The 13,881-nt window shown below is 48.1% G+C and overlaps 1 protein-coding gene across 1 annotated transcript in view; it reads left to right on the top strand.

The window, feature by feature from the left end:
* Positions 1-309: 309 nt before the first annotated feature.
* The window catches only part of LOC125446177 (S phase cyclin A-associated protein in the endoplasmic reticulum-like), a 54,787-nt gene continuing 41,215 nt past the window's right edge, over positions 310-13,881 (top strand). Inside the window, exons 1-4 of the mRNA XM_048519730.1 lie at positions 310-381; positions 1,852-1,902; positions 8,625-8,741; positions 11,379-11,608. Of these exons, the coding sequence (XP_048375687.1) occupies positions 310-381; positions 1,852-1,902; positions 8,625-8,741; positions 11,379-11,608 (470 nt within the window). The remainder of the gene's footprint in view (positions 382-1,851; positions 1,903-8,624; positions 8,742-11,378; positions 11,609-13,881) is intronic.

A 13,881-nucleotide genomic window follows, 5' to 3' on the forward strand; every position in this document is an offset into this window, starting at 1 on the left:
CACCCTGCCTTTCTCCCCAACAGGCAGCCAAAGTGATCCTCGGTGAAGTAGACCAGGCTGGTGGAGCGTGACCGGCACAAGGTCACCCGGCGAGATTCTACGGCCCAAGTGGGAATTCGAACCCAGGTCTCCCAGATACCAGTCCAACACTCTCAACTGCTACACCACACTGGTTCTAGGGGGCAAACATGTTTGCTTTTCATCTCTGATTTTCAGGGTAGTAGCTCACAGGGTAGTATTCCTGGGGTTAGGGGAGTGGCGCCCCCGCCATCTGGAAATCTGCATTAAAAATTTTTTCACCCTCCCAGCATGGAGGAGTGGTTAAGAGCAGGTGCAGGTGAACTGATGGATCTAACTATCCTGAGGAATGTGTCGCCCAAAGTACGTAGCCTCTGAATTTGGCAACTTGCATGTAAGATAAGATTCAAAATTATCAGAGCAATTGCTGAATGATTCCCAAAGGAATGGTTCCCAAATCCAACAGGAACCGCAACACTGCAAGACATCATACAAACCTAGGTGAAGACATGGCAGCCAACACCAAACCTGGCATCTTTTCCCATATATGTTTTGCCTGGATTTGGGTACCAAACTATGGCAATCCCCACCCACCCCCAAGCCAAGTTAGTGTGAACTCTCTATCAGCACTCGTCCTAGAATTTAGGGCCCGATGCATCTCGGGTCCCCTGGCACTTAAAACTCCAACTCCGTTTAAATTAACAAACTGCTACATTAGAGAGAATGATAATTTTAGTGTTCTGCCAATTCAAATAAGGAAGCCTCGAGTTAGGCAGGATTTGGGCGTGCATGGAACAAAAGCAACCCCCCCCCATGCAAAAAAAACCCCTTCCCACCTTCAACAATCCAAGTTTCAACCCCAGCACAAAGAAACTTTGTCGCACGCAAACTTTCACCAAAGTCACAGCAGGTGACATTGATGCAATAATATATACAAGATTATGGACATTGTTGGTTTAACAAATACATGATTATGGACTTGAGAGAAGGTTGTCTTGTAATAAATTGTGTTGCATGAATTGGTTTGAAAAGTGGAGATATATAGATTAGATAGACAGACAGACAGACAAGACAGACAGACAGACAGACAGATAGATATTTTATTAGGCTTTTATACCGCCCCATCCCCGAAGGGCTTTGGATAGATAGATATAGATAGATAGATAGATAGATAGATAGATAGATAGATAGATAGATAGATAGATAGATAGATAGATAGATAGATAGATAGATAGATAGATAGATGTGTGTGTGTGTTATGGAGATATAATAGTTTGATAAGTCTAATACCCAACAATTTGGCATACTTTTCAAGTAACTAATAGGTAAAATAAACAGGGCAGGCATTTAATTCTTTTCTTTCTCAACATGGCCCCATCTAGCACTGTTTTTGCACCCTCTAGTGGATAACGTGGCGATTTTTTTCCAAAAAGAAACCCGACGTTTGGATGTTGCCCGGGCAGACAACAACTTGCATTGCTTTGTTTAGGAATCCCACTCTGTTCCGGCATTTTCAGCTAAAACAGGGGTGACCAACTCTGGTCCTCCAGATGTTCATGGACTACGATCCCCATCAGCCCCTTCCAGCGTGGCCAATTGGGGCTGATGGGAATCGTAGTCCATGAACATCTGGAGGGCCACAGTGGGACACCCCTGAGCTAAAAGGATCTCCATTAACGGTAACTAGGGAAGACCGGAGACCTTTTTAAACTGGAAATGCGGAGGAGTCATCCTGGGATTTTAAAAAAATGCACAGCACTAAGAAACCGGTTAATTTAGAAGCAGCTCAGGTTGAGGGCCCGCCTGTGCTACCTTTCGCTGGAAATGCTGCAGATTGAATCAAAGAACCTCTACCTGCAGAGGCAGAGATACAAGGGGGCTGGGGTGCGCACGTTGCACCGGGCGTGCGCCTGGGGGCAGCAAACGTTTCAGGTGTGTTTTTTGTATTTTTTAGTGTTTTCCAGCTTTTGGTCTGCAGGGGCACAGCTTTTAGGCTAGCAACACCACAATTTCAGGGAGTTTTCGGGGGACTCTCCTGATGATACCACCCAAGTTAGGTGAGGTTTGGGTCAGGGGATCCAAAGTTATGGACTCCCAAAGGGGGTGCCCCCATCCCCCATTGTTTCCAATGGGAGCTAATAGGAGATGGGGGCTACATCTTTGACAGTCCATAACTTTGGACCCCCTGAACCAAATGTCACCAAACCTGGCTCATATTATCAGGACAGTCTCCTAAAGATACCCTGAAATCTTGATGCTGCTAGCCTAAAAACTGCGCCCCCTGCAGGCCTGAAACTGAAAAAAAAACACTAAAAATACAAAACACACACACAAACATGGGGGAGGGGCAGCAAAACTCAGATTTTGCACCGGGCTCCATTTTCCCTAGCTATGCCTCTGTCTACCTGCCTGGTGATAAATGAAGGCCCCTTCTGCACATGCAGAATAATGCACTTTCAATGCACTTTGCAGTTGTGGGGAATAGCCAAATCCACTTGCAAACAACTGTGAAAGTGGACTGAAAGTGCATTATTCTGCATGTGCGGAAGGGGCCCAAGGTCCCTTTCCCTCAATAAGTGCAACACCTCCCATGGCCACAGCTGTGCTGATACAAGAAGCTGGGCCTGCTAAAATCTATCGCCTTTCCTGTATATTTCGAAGCAGGCAAACGTTGAACGCTGCCATTAATGTCAGCCGCTTGTTTTCGAACACTTAGCCCATCCTCAAAACCTGTTAGTCAAAAACCGATTCGTACATGTCAGAGTCAGGCATCCCCTGAAAAAAGAACCAAATTTATTTCAACATGAGCTTGCATGGAGTCAGAGGTCATTCCTTCCAATGCAGAGAAGGGGACAGACACCCTTTTAAAGGTAAAGTTTCCCCTTCGGTCATATCCGACCCTGGGGTACCCCTGCAAGCAGTGATTTCATGGGCAAGCCGTTTTTGTGGGGTAGTTTGCCATTGCTTTCCCCGGCTATTCTTTACCCCCTAGCTATGAGCTAGGTACTCATTTACAGACCAAGGAATGGATGGATGGCTGAGTTGACCATGAGCCAGCTGCCTGGATATCTGACCCACAGGGGGCTCGAACTCCTGACCGTGTGAGGGGCAGTGCAAGCACTTAATCACTACGCCACACGGCTCTTGACACCCTTTTAGGCCTTGTTAAATACCTAGTATGCATGTGTGGTCGGGGGTGTTGGAAAGGGCTGGTGCCAAAAAACCGATCCAGCTTCCCGACTGGTATGGAACCAAACCTAATCGATATATATTTCTATGCATCTGAGGAAGTGAGTTCTGCATCACGAAAGTCTGCACAGAAATAAATTCGGCTCGTCTTTAAGCTGCTATCACACTCCTGCGCAATTTTGCTACAGTGGACTAACACGCTGACCCCTCTGGAACTCTCTAATTCTGAGCTCCCAAAGGCACCTGGTGGGCCACTGCGAGTAGCAGAGAGCTGGACTAGATGGACTCTGGTCTGATCCAGCTGGCTTGTCCTTATGTCCTTTTTTTTTAATTAAATGAGGTTTCGTATACCCCCAGCTGTAAGAGATCGGATGAAATAAAGTTTTTCTTCCTTCCTAGTTTTCAAACGCAAACCTCTGGCGCAAAAGCCGCACGCGTGGGACAGTTGTGCCACCAACGGGTCGCTTGGTATGCTGTAAACAACATGCCGATCTAATGTAAACAACAGAGACGGACTCTACACTGTTGAGGCCAGCCGGTCTTGACTGTCTCTGGGTTGCGATAAACACTGTCTGCCCGGCGTCCCCCCAGTATTTGAAAGCTACGACAAACACTGGCCTGAAATGTAAATAGCCAACGTCAGGACTGGAACGGCAGCGGGCTGCAAATTTATCTAAAAATAAAAAGAAAGCCCCCAAAATGTTGTTTGACACGTTAAAAAGAAAACCATTAGCGGCCCCAGAGGGAATGGCTGTTAGAGCTGAGGAGTGCGGTGATACAATCTTATAAAAATATGCACCGAGGAAAGATAGCAAGGTCACTTAATGGTTTTTTTTTCCTTGGGTCTGAAAAGCTGTTCTTTTCCTCTGTTGAGCTTCTGTGTTAAGAAAGTATCACGTTCCCCCCTCCTTGAAAACTGAAACCATACTGGTAAGGCTAGTTGGTGGCATCTGAAATATTTCTACGCTTGCATCCCGAAGATACATGAAGTGTATTTATTTCACGTGTGTGAAATGTATTTATGTAAAATTATTTCGCGATGCTTCCAGAGCACGTACCGTGTTTTCCCGAAAATAAGACAGTGTCTTATATTAATTTTTGCTCCCAAAGATGCGCTATGTCTTATTTTCAGGGGATGTCTTATTTTTCTGTGTTCTGTTCGTCGGGCATGCTTCCAAACAAAAACTTTGCTACGTCTTACTTTCGGGGGATGCCTTCTATTTTGCACTTCAGCAAAACCTCTACTACGTCTTATTCTCAGGGGATGTCTTATGTTCGGGGAAACAGGGTAAGAGCGGTTACGTGGGATCGAGCCGAGACGTGAGTCCAGAACCAAATTAAATAACAGCTGGATTTCCAGGCCGTTGAATAAGATTTCAATGCTCCCTTAGATATCAAAGGTCCAACTTCTCAACAACGGCCAGTCAGGCTCACATACAAGACCAGCTGACTGCTCCTGATATTCGTAGAGATTCTTCTGCTGACCATTAAGTTCCCTCCTAGACAGGCCATAAATCTTTCCAGGCCCGTTCTAAAATCCGTCTAAGCCCGGAGCCATCCCTATGGGTGGGAGTTCCACAAGTCACCTATCACCAGGTATGAAGGATAATTATGGCAGATGAGACACAAATATTGCTTGACTGCAATGCAATTTCAAAACAGAAAGCGCAGGGCTGGATCGCTCAGATCCATTCTGCTATTAGAATCCGGGGGACCGGGTTTGATTCCCCGCTCTGCCGCTTGAGCGATGGAGGCCTATCTGGTGAACTAGATTAGCTTGTGCGCCCCAAAACATTCGTACTGGGTGACCTGGGGCTAGTCACGGTTCTTCGGAGCTATCTCAGCCCCACCCACCTCACAGGGTGTTTGTTGTGGGGGGGCGTGGGGGGGAGGGAAAAGAGATTGTAAACCCCTTTAAGTCTCCTTAGAGGAGAGGAAGGGGGGATATAAATCCAAACTCCTCTTCTTCTTCTCAAGAAGAAGGTTGGGCCCTAATTCCATCTTGGGCCCTGCCTACCTCCTCCCCTTTCTTTCTTTTTTTGGCCTTTCGATCGGGCGCCTGTGTGTGTGTGTGTTTTACACAATCTTGTAGTTTTAATGTATTTATTGTTATTAACTGCTGTTGAGTTTTAATGGGTTAAGTTTTTGTGTTGTATTAATTTGCTGTTTGGAAACAGCCATGGTTGTAAGCCGCCTCGAGCCCTTCGGGGATGAGGCGGCCTATAAATTTAATAAACAAACAAACAAACAAACAAATAAATAAAGATGGATTCTTGCAACGCAACTGTGGACGAAGGCGGGAAGCGCTGTTGATAATAGAACAGACCCACGCAGACCTTAAATTTTCTCCCGCCATGCCTTGAATCAGAGCACCTGCCCTGCAAATATTATTGCTCTTTTCAGAAGACAATGTTTTCGCGAAATATAAGTTTGGAAAGGTTTTCAGTAAGTGGGATGGAGCTCCTGCGCTGAACTCTGCCCTCCCTTTGGGCGATGCCTTCTCCAGACCGGGCCATTAGCCGAGTTAAATCAATTGTGAGCCCCCCACCCCACGCTAACAGCCTGTGTGGTTCCTGACCCCCTCCCCTCTCCGGCTTTTGTTTTTTATGTTCTCCGGGGAAATTCAATTAACGGTGTCGGTCTCCTCCTCCCAGGCAGCGAGTGAGGCTATCAAGATCCTTTTTCACCGCCCTTCGACAAGCGGAGATGTGTCTGCTGATTTTTTGACTGGCGAGTTAACAAGAGCATTACGGGCCTCCGTTCTAGAAGTGACTGGATGTGATCTCTGTCATAAACAGCGTGACAGTTACGGGAATCAATCTTTCGTGACCCTATTGATTGGGACGCTCGGAAATAAATGAGACTTCGCTTGGAGGCGGAATAAATGCTTCGGAAAGGGGGCCGGAGAAAGAAGAGGAATTCCGCCCTTGTGAATTTTACTGTATTTGCCTTTCTTTTGTTTTTCTCCTGATGTGTTATCTATTAGGCCAGTGATGGCATACCTATGGCACGGGTGCCAGAGGTGGCACTCAGAGCCTCTCTGTGGGCACATGCAAACAGAGTCCCCCCCCCCCCCCCAACATCTAGGCTGGCCTGGGCCGCTGGGCTCGATTATTAGCATTAACCTAAAACCTAGTTTTGAGGAAGCAGTGTAGGTAACCCTGTTAAGCGCTGTTAAACCCCACTGATTTTCATGCGAAGAACTAAAGCTCGATCCTTTACCTGGGAGTAAGCTCAGTTGCTGGCAGTGGAGCTTGCTTCTGAGTAAACCCTCGTGACTCACCCGTTGGAAGAGTTGCACGGTTGCTTCAAAGCAAAGCCATCGACTACCACCAAGCTTACTCCTGAGTAACGCACACCTCGGAGCCAACCGTTTTTTCTAAACGAAAACCTCAGTATTCAGGTTAAATTGCCATGTTGGCACTTTGCGATAAATCAGTGGGTTTTGGGTTGCAATTTGGGCACTCGGTCTCGAAAAGGTTCGCCATCGCTGTACTAGGCGTTGTTGGGTTTCCGTCTCTCTCTCTCTCTCTCTCCCGCCTTCATGCCTTAAACACGATTTTAATAGCGCCCATTTTCAGGGAACAAATAGCGCTGAATGTAACAGCTCGGCATTTCAGTTGACAGACTTGGAAGATCCAGGATTAAAAACCGTCCCCTATGCCTGAAGATAAGTTCGGACAATTTTGATCTCTGATGAGTCACTGATACAGTTCAGAACTTAGATGATTTATTAATAAGTCACAGGGAAAAGCCAGGAAACATGTTTTCTGTTCGTAAGAATTTTTAAAGAAAACATTAACAACATTACAATGATTTTTTTTTTGGAATTCTGTGGAATTCTACAGCATTTTTGGCTGCTTCAAGTTGTTTATTTCTGTCCAGTTTTTATGCTACGGCTCGTTTACACGCTGCGGTTTTACGATTTCATTGCACTGTTCCGCTTGACAGGCACCTCGATCCAAAAGTGGCATATAAGTTTTCAGAATAAAAGAAGTGGCATATACATTTTTCAAGATACAAAAAAATATATCAAGCACTGCAGACACTTACCAGGGGTTCTGCAATCTAATCTGTCGTTTGCTTGTGTGCTCACAATTACAGATTATTATTATTATAAGAAGAAAAATTTGGATTTATACCCCACCTTCCTCTCCTGTAAGGAGACTCAAGGTGGCTTACGAACTCCTTTCCCTTTTTCTCCCCATAAGAAGAAGAAGAAGAGTTTGGATTTATATCCCCCCTTTCTCTCCTGCAGGAGACTCAAAGGGGTTTACAATCTCCTTGCCCTTCCCCTCTCACAACAAACACCCTGTGAGGTAGGTGGGAGCTCCAATAAGCTGTGACTAGCCCAAGGTCACCCAGCTGGCGTGTGTGGGAGTTTACAGGCTAATCTGAATTCCCCAGATAAGCCTCCACAGCTCAGGCGGCAGAGCTGGGAATCAAACCCGGTTCCTCCAGATTAGATAACAGACACCTTGTGAGGTAGGTGGGGCTGAGAGAGTTCTGGGAAAACTGTGACTAGCCCAAGGTCACCCAGCAGGATTGTAGGAGTGCGGGAACACATCTGGTTCACCGGATGAGCCTCCGCCACTCAGGTGGAGGAGTGGGGAATCAAACCCGGTTCTCCAGATTAGAATCCACCTGCTCTTAACCACGCTGCTCTTAACCACTGCACCACACCGGCTCTCATCTACTAGTACTAGCTATAAATACACATATAACGCTAGTTCAGATCAAGTCTGACCATTGCTCAGTCTAGCTCAGTAGGATCTCCTTTGGCCAGTGGTGACTTTCTGGGGTCTCAGATGGACACGTTTCTTTACCAAATTCCTTTCAAGTGGAGAAAAAGGAGAACGAACCGGGGAACTTCTGGATGGCCAAGCGGGCGCTCTGCCACGGAGCCACAACAACCTCTCTTCTCCCACGTCATGCCCTTCCCAACAACCATGGTGACACCATCATAAGAACATAAGAACATAAGAACAAGCCAGCTGGATCAGACCAGAGTCCATCTAGTCCAGCACTCTGCTCCTCGCAGTGGCCCACCAGGTGCCTTTGGGAGCTCACATGCAGGATGTGAAAGCAATGGCCTTCTGCTGCTGCTGCTGCTCCCAAGCACCTGGTCTGCTAAGGCATTTGCAATCTGAGATCAAGGCAGATCAAGACTGGTAGCCATAGATCAACTTCTCCTCCACAAATCTGTCCAAGCCCTTTTTAAAGCTATCCAGGTGAGTGGCCATCACCACCTCCTGTGGCAGCATATTCCAAACACCAATCACACGTTGTGTGAAGAAGTGTTTCCTTTTATTAGTCCTAATCCCCCCCCCCCAGCATTTTCAATGAATGCCCCCTGGTTCTAGTATTGTGAGAAAGATCCCAGATCCTCAAGGTAAAACTGCCCTCCTTTCTGGCAGCTGATGGACTCGTCTCCCACAGAGAGCCGAAGAAACCTCGCACTAGAGCACAGTTTCTGGTATTCAACGGATTATGAATTACTAAAGGAAAGACACGGCTACTGGATGGGGAGGGAGGTACATTTATATCACTGACAGTTTATTTCCTTTCTTGTTATAATAAAGTGGTTGCTGTTGGCAGCATCGGTCTGGACGAGAAAAATAACGTGCTTAAAAATGTACGGCACTCTCTTAACTTCGCCGGTAAAGAGGGCGATGGGCCATCCGTCACGGAGCATCTTCCGTCGTGACAACAGTTATGAGGCGCGCTCTACTGATAAACTATCCATGAAAGCTTTGGTCAGAGCTCGGATGTGGGAGGGGCGCCCTTGGGAAAGGGTTGTTCCCTCAATGTACCAGCAGTATCTTCTCTGTGTGACTCTGAACATAAGACCATAAGAACTAGCCTGCTGGATCAGACCAGAGTCCATCTAGTCCAGCTCTCTGCTACTCGCAGTGGCCCACCAGGTGCCTTTGGGAGCTCACGTGCAGGATGTGAAAGCAGTGGCCTTCTGTTGCTGCTGCTCCTGAGCACCTGGTCTGCTAAGGCATTTGCAATCTGAGATCAAGGAGGATCAAGATTGGTAGCCATAGACTCTGAATCATGAACGAGCTACCCGTCAGTGAAGAATTTCTAATTAACTGGGATTCTGTTCAGGCCAGCATCCAAGTCTCAGTTCTCCAACTAGAATTCCAGTTCCTCTCGCTCCAAATGCAGCAGTGGCGTAGGAGGTTAAGAGCTCATGTATCTAATCTGGAGGAACCGGGTTTGATTCCCAGCTCTGCCGCCTGAGCTGTGGAGGCTTATCTGGGGAATTCAGATTAGCCTGTGCGCTCCCACACATGCCAGCTGGGTGACCTTGGGCTAGTCACAGCTTCTCGGAGCTCTCTCAGCCCCACCTACCTCACAGTGTGTTTGTTGTAAGGGGGGAAGGGCAAGGAGATTGTAAGCCCCTTTGAGTCTCCTGCAGGAGGGAAAGGGGGGATATAAATCCAAAACCACCACCACCACCACCACCACCACCACCACCACCACCCCTCCTCCTCCTCCTCCTCCTCCTCCTCCTCCTCCTCCTCTTCTTCTTCTTCTTGCTATGTGGGTTCTAATCTGGAGGAACCGGGTTTGATTCCCCACTCCTCCACCTGAGTGGCGGAGGCTTATCTGGTGAACCAGATGTGTTTCCACACTCCTACATTCCTGTTGGGTGACCTTGGGCTAGTCACAGTTCTTCGGAGGTCTCTCAGCCCTACCTGCCTCACAAGGTATCTGTTGTGGGGAGAGGAAGGGAAAGGAGCCTTGAGTCTCCTTCCAGGAGAGAAAGGTGGGGTGTAAATCCAAACTTTGCTTCTTCGTCTTCTCTGTGAACTTTTCAGCACTTTTTCCTAGCTGGACAGCTCCAAGTGGAAATTGAGCCGGTCCAGGGACTAGGTTGAAAGCCATCTTTTCCAATTCCAATTCTTTTTTTAATAAACGAAGTCCCCAAAGGTAAGACAGGTGGGACCATTCTGTCCCGGAAGTGTCTCGTTTTAGCGGACCGCTTTGATTTCTAAGCCACGGTTCATTTCTGAATTGGGATCTGTGGATCGAAACGATCCGACTCGACTCCACATGTAACCACACACGAGTCCTGTTCAGGGCCCGCCCCCCCCCCCCCCTGGTCCCGGTGATGAAATGGATGTCTCTTCCTTTTAAAAATTCCAAATGTAAAAGTTGGATCGAAGCAAGCGCTGAATATATTTACATTTGTGTGGCATTTGTGTGGAAGATGCTGCCACAGGAGGTGGTGATGGCCACTAACCTGGACAGCTTTAAAAGGGGCTTGGACAGATTTGTGGAGGAGAAGTCGATCTCTGGCTCCCAATCTTGATCTTCCTCGATCTGAGGTTGCAAAGGCCTTAGCAGACCAGGTGCTCAGGAGCAGCAGCAGTAGCAGCAGCAGGTCATTGCTTTCACATCCTGCATGGGAGCTCCCAAAGGCACCGGATGGGCCACTGTGAGTAGCAGAGTGTTGGACTAGATGGACTCTGGTCTGATCCAGCAGGCTATTTCTTGTGTTCTTACATTCTTATAAGGGGCTTGGTCAGATTGAGGGAGGAGAAGTCGATGTATGGCTACCAATCTTGATCCTCCTTTATCTGAGATTGCAAATGCCTTAGCAGACCAGGTGCTCGGGAGCAGTAGCAGCAGAAGGCCATTGCTTTCACATCCTGCATGTGAGCCCCCAAAGGCACCTGGTGGGCCACTGCGAGTAGCAGAGTGCTGTCAGTGGTGGCGAACTTTTGGCACTCCAGATGTTATGGACTACAATTCCCATCAGCCCCTGCCAGCATGGCCAATTGGGACTAGATGGACTCTGCTCTGATCCAGCAAGGCTCTTTCTTATGTTCTTACACCATTTTTGGCCCCCCCCCCCCCCCCCCCATGCAGCACATAGTCGACTCAAGATTTGTACAGGAAACCATGGTGGTCAGTGAAATGAATGGGTTGAAGGAAGGGCGTAAGAAAATTCATGGGATACCGGAGTTACTTGCGATCTGCCTGAGCTTTTCCTAAAACGTTTACCTGTCAATAGCTAGGATCCGATCGCAAGTCATGAAATACTCCTTTATCGCTCCTTGTGGTTAACTTTCCAAGTAATTTGGACTTTGTTCTTTTTTTAAAAAAAAATTAAGCATATGTTTACCCTGGTCTCGTTGTGTATGTTTGGTACGCAGGTTTACGTCCCGGACGACTTTAACGCCACTTTGGGAAGGACGGCCAACAAGCAAGTGTTCGAAGGCCTGACCACGGGCATCCTGAGAATCGTGGCCGTGGTGCTGGGGTGTCTGATATCCAGCGTGCCTTACGGAAACAATCAGACCTGTGCCCCAAAACTGCTCCAGGAGATGAAAAGCAAGACGTCGCCCGTTGAGGCCTTTAACACTAGGATACAAGACCTCATTAGGTAAGAGAAGGGGTGCCGTGTCGGCGATTTTCGAGTGTTTCCAAAGCTGAAAGAAAAGGCGAACAGTCCGGCCGCAGCATAACTACCTGGCCATAAATGAAATTCATCCTTCCCCAAATTGTGGTTGATGGTTGGGCCTTAAACTGGTCATGTGACAGAGTTTAAGTGTGCCTAGGAGACAGAGGCATATCGGGGGGGGAACGGTGCCCAGAGACAGGCCACGCCTCCCCGAGGCATGGCCCCAGCCTTAGTGCTTATAAAAGCAGGTTTCAGAGGTCGGGGGGATGGCAGTCGCTTCTGGCCTCCCCAGAGGGGAGGGCAGAAGGGACTGCCGGCTGGGAGCCAGGAGCAAGGGGGAGTGGCAGCGGGGGGGACGGCAGCTTGGCGCCCTCGACCCTGCCCATGTCGATGATTGAGGGCAGCGTCTTCCTGGTCATATGGGGGGCAGATATGGGGGGCAGGTCCCCCTTGTCCCTGGGTAAATATGCCACTGCTAGGAGATCACCCAGAGTACAGAAGAAGATGTTTAGGCAGGGGTGGATATCTCTGTTGGAATTCAAAACACTTAGGAGTCTTCTGTTCCAGCTGCAGCCGCCCTGGCGAAATTACTGTGCGCTGTAACCCGAGCTCTTTCTTCAAAGTCACTGACCCAAACAAACGTCCTCACCCTCCCAAGAATGTGCCGCGCACAAACCGGCCGCTTCCTTCCATGCTGTTTTGCGGTTCGGCGCAATCGCTCCATCTTTTAATACCTTGTCAGCTCTTCACTTGATCGAACGGGTCGCGGCTCTGCCACTCCCGCCGGCTTGATGAGATTGCCGTCTTGACACACCGCTCGGGTTTTTTAAAAATTGACTTCAGACTCGCGTCTGCCAGGTTTCTCCATGTCTCGTTCATTTTAGCAAACGCTGAAGGCATGTCTCAGTTAATAAAGAACCTCAAGGGGGTGTTTCTGCTGCTCTTTTGATTCTCTCATGCTGCGGCAGCTCCAAATGTCCAAACTCTTCGACTTTAATCCATGGGAGTCAAATCAAAATGGGCTTTGGCCATTGTCCCGCTCCTTGCACACCCATAAGGAATAGCAAAATCTTCCTGCCTCCATGGTCAGTAATGGAGGACCCTGGTGCGAATTCAGAGCCAAGAAGCTGCCCTGCAGTGCCTCTGTTTAGTTATCAGTGACTTAATCGGGAGCCAGCGTGGCGTAGCGGTTAAGAGCAGGTGCACTCTAATCTGGAGAGCCGGGTTTGGTTCCCTGCTCTGCCGCTTGAGCTGTGGAGGCTTATCTGGGGAACTAGATAAGCTTGTGCACTTCCACACACGCCATCTGGGTGACCTTGGGCTAGTCACAGCTTTTCGGAGCTCTCTCAGCCCCACCCACCTCACAGGGTGATTTTTGTGGGGGAAGGGAAAGGAGTTTGTAAGCCCCTGAGTCTCCTTACAGGAGAGAAAGGGGGGATATAAATCCAAACTACTCCTCCTCCTGCTGCTGCTGCTGCTGCTGCTCCTCCTCCTCCTCCTCCTCCTCCTCCTCCTCTTCTTCTTCTTCTTCTTCTTCTTCTTCTTCTTCTTCTTCTTCTCCTCCTCCTCCTCCTCCTCCTCCTCCTCATGGGGAAGATGCCGTACAGAGATTTTTAAAAAACTGTTTCTTCCCTTCGAATGTTCTCCCCTCCCCCACCTTTGGTCACATCATCTCTTTCCATCGTCTTTTCTGAAGGATATGAAAGGGGCACGTTCAATTTTTCAAGGAGATCTTAATAAATTACATTTTTTTTGTCTCCTCAGAAACCCCTCTTGCCCTGGTCCTGACACCGATTGTCCTGCCTTGACCTCTTTCACTATATATACTTGCGTCTTTCTCTTCCATGGGGGGGGAGCTGGACCAGGTCAGAAAGGGATGAAGGCAAATTATTCCTCCTCCACTACCCTGTCCTGTTGCAAGGATCTCTCAATTCTCAGAGGAGCTTCGGGACAAACAGCGGGGCAGGCGGGTTAAAATCTGCTCTACCAACAGCTTCTCTGAACTATCCAAGTCTCAGGCGTCCGTAGCAGCAAGCCCTGCCGTTTTTAAAATTGTCACCTGCTCCGTTGTTCTAAAGTACACCTTTTACATTTCTTCCCAGTCTCAGGAGTTCAGGCTTCTTAACTACCTAGCGAAATAGAAAATACTAAAATGCTATATTGAATTTGAAACGACCCCCATTAAAATTACGAGTTATCTCGCTTAACATCAGGGCATTGAAAGAGACTTCATTTTTTTAATGTTACCTTAGACA

This window comes from Sphaerodactylus townsendi, linkage group LG17 (genome assembly GCF_021028975.2).
Source record: "Sphaerodactylus townsendi isolate TG3544 linkage group LG17, MPM_Stown_v2.3, whole genome shotgun sequence".
NCBI classification, from domain to species: Eukaryota; Metazoa; Chordata; class Lepidosauria; order Squamata; family Sphaerodactylidae; genus Sphaerodactylus; species Sphaerodactylus townsendi.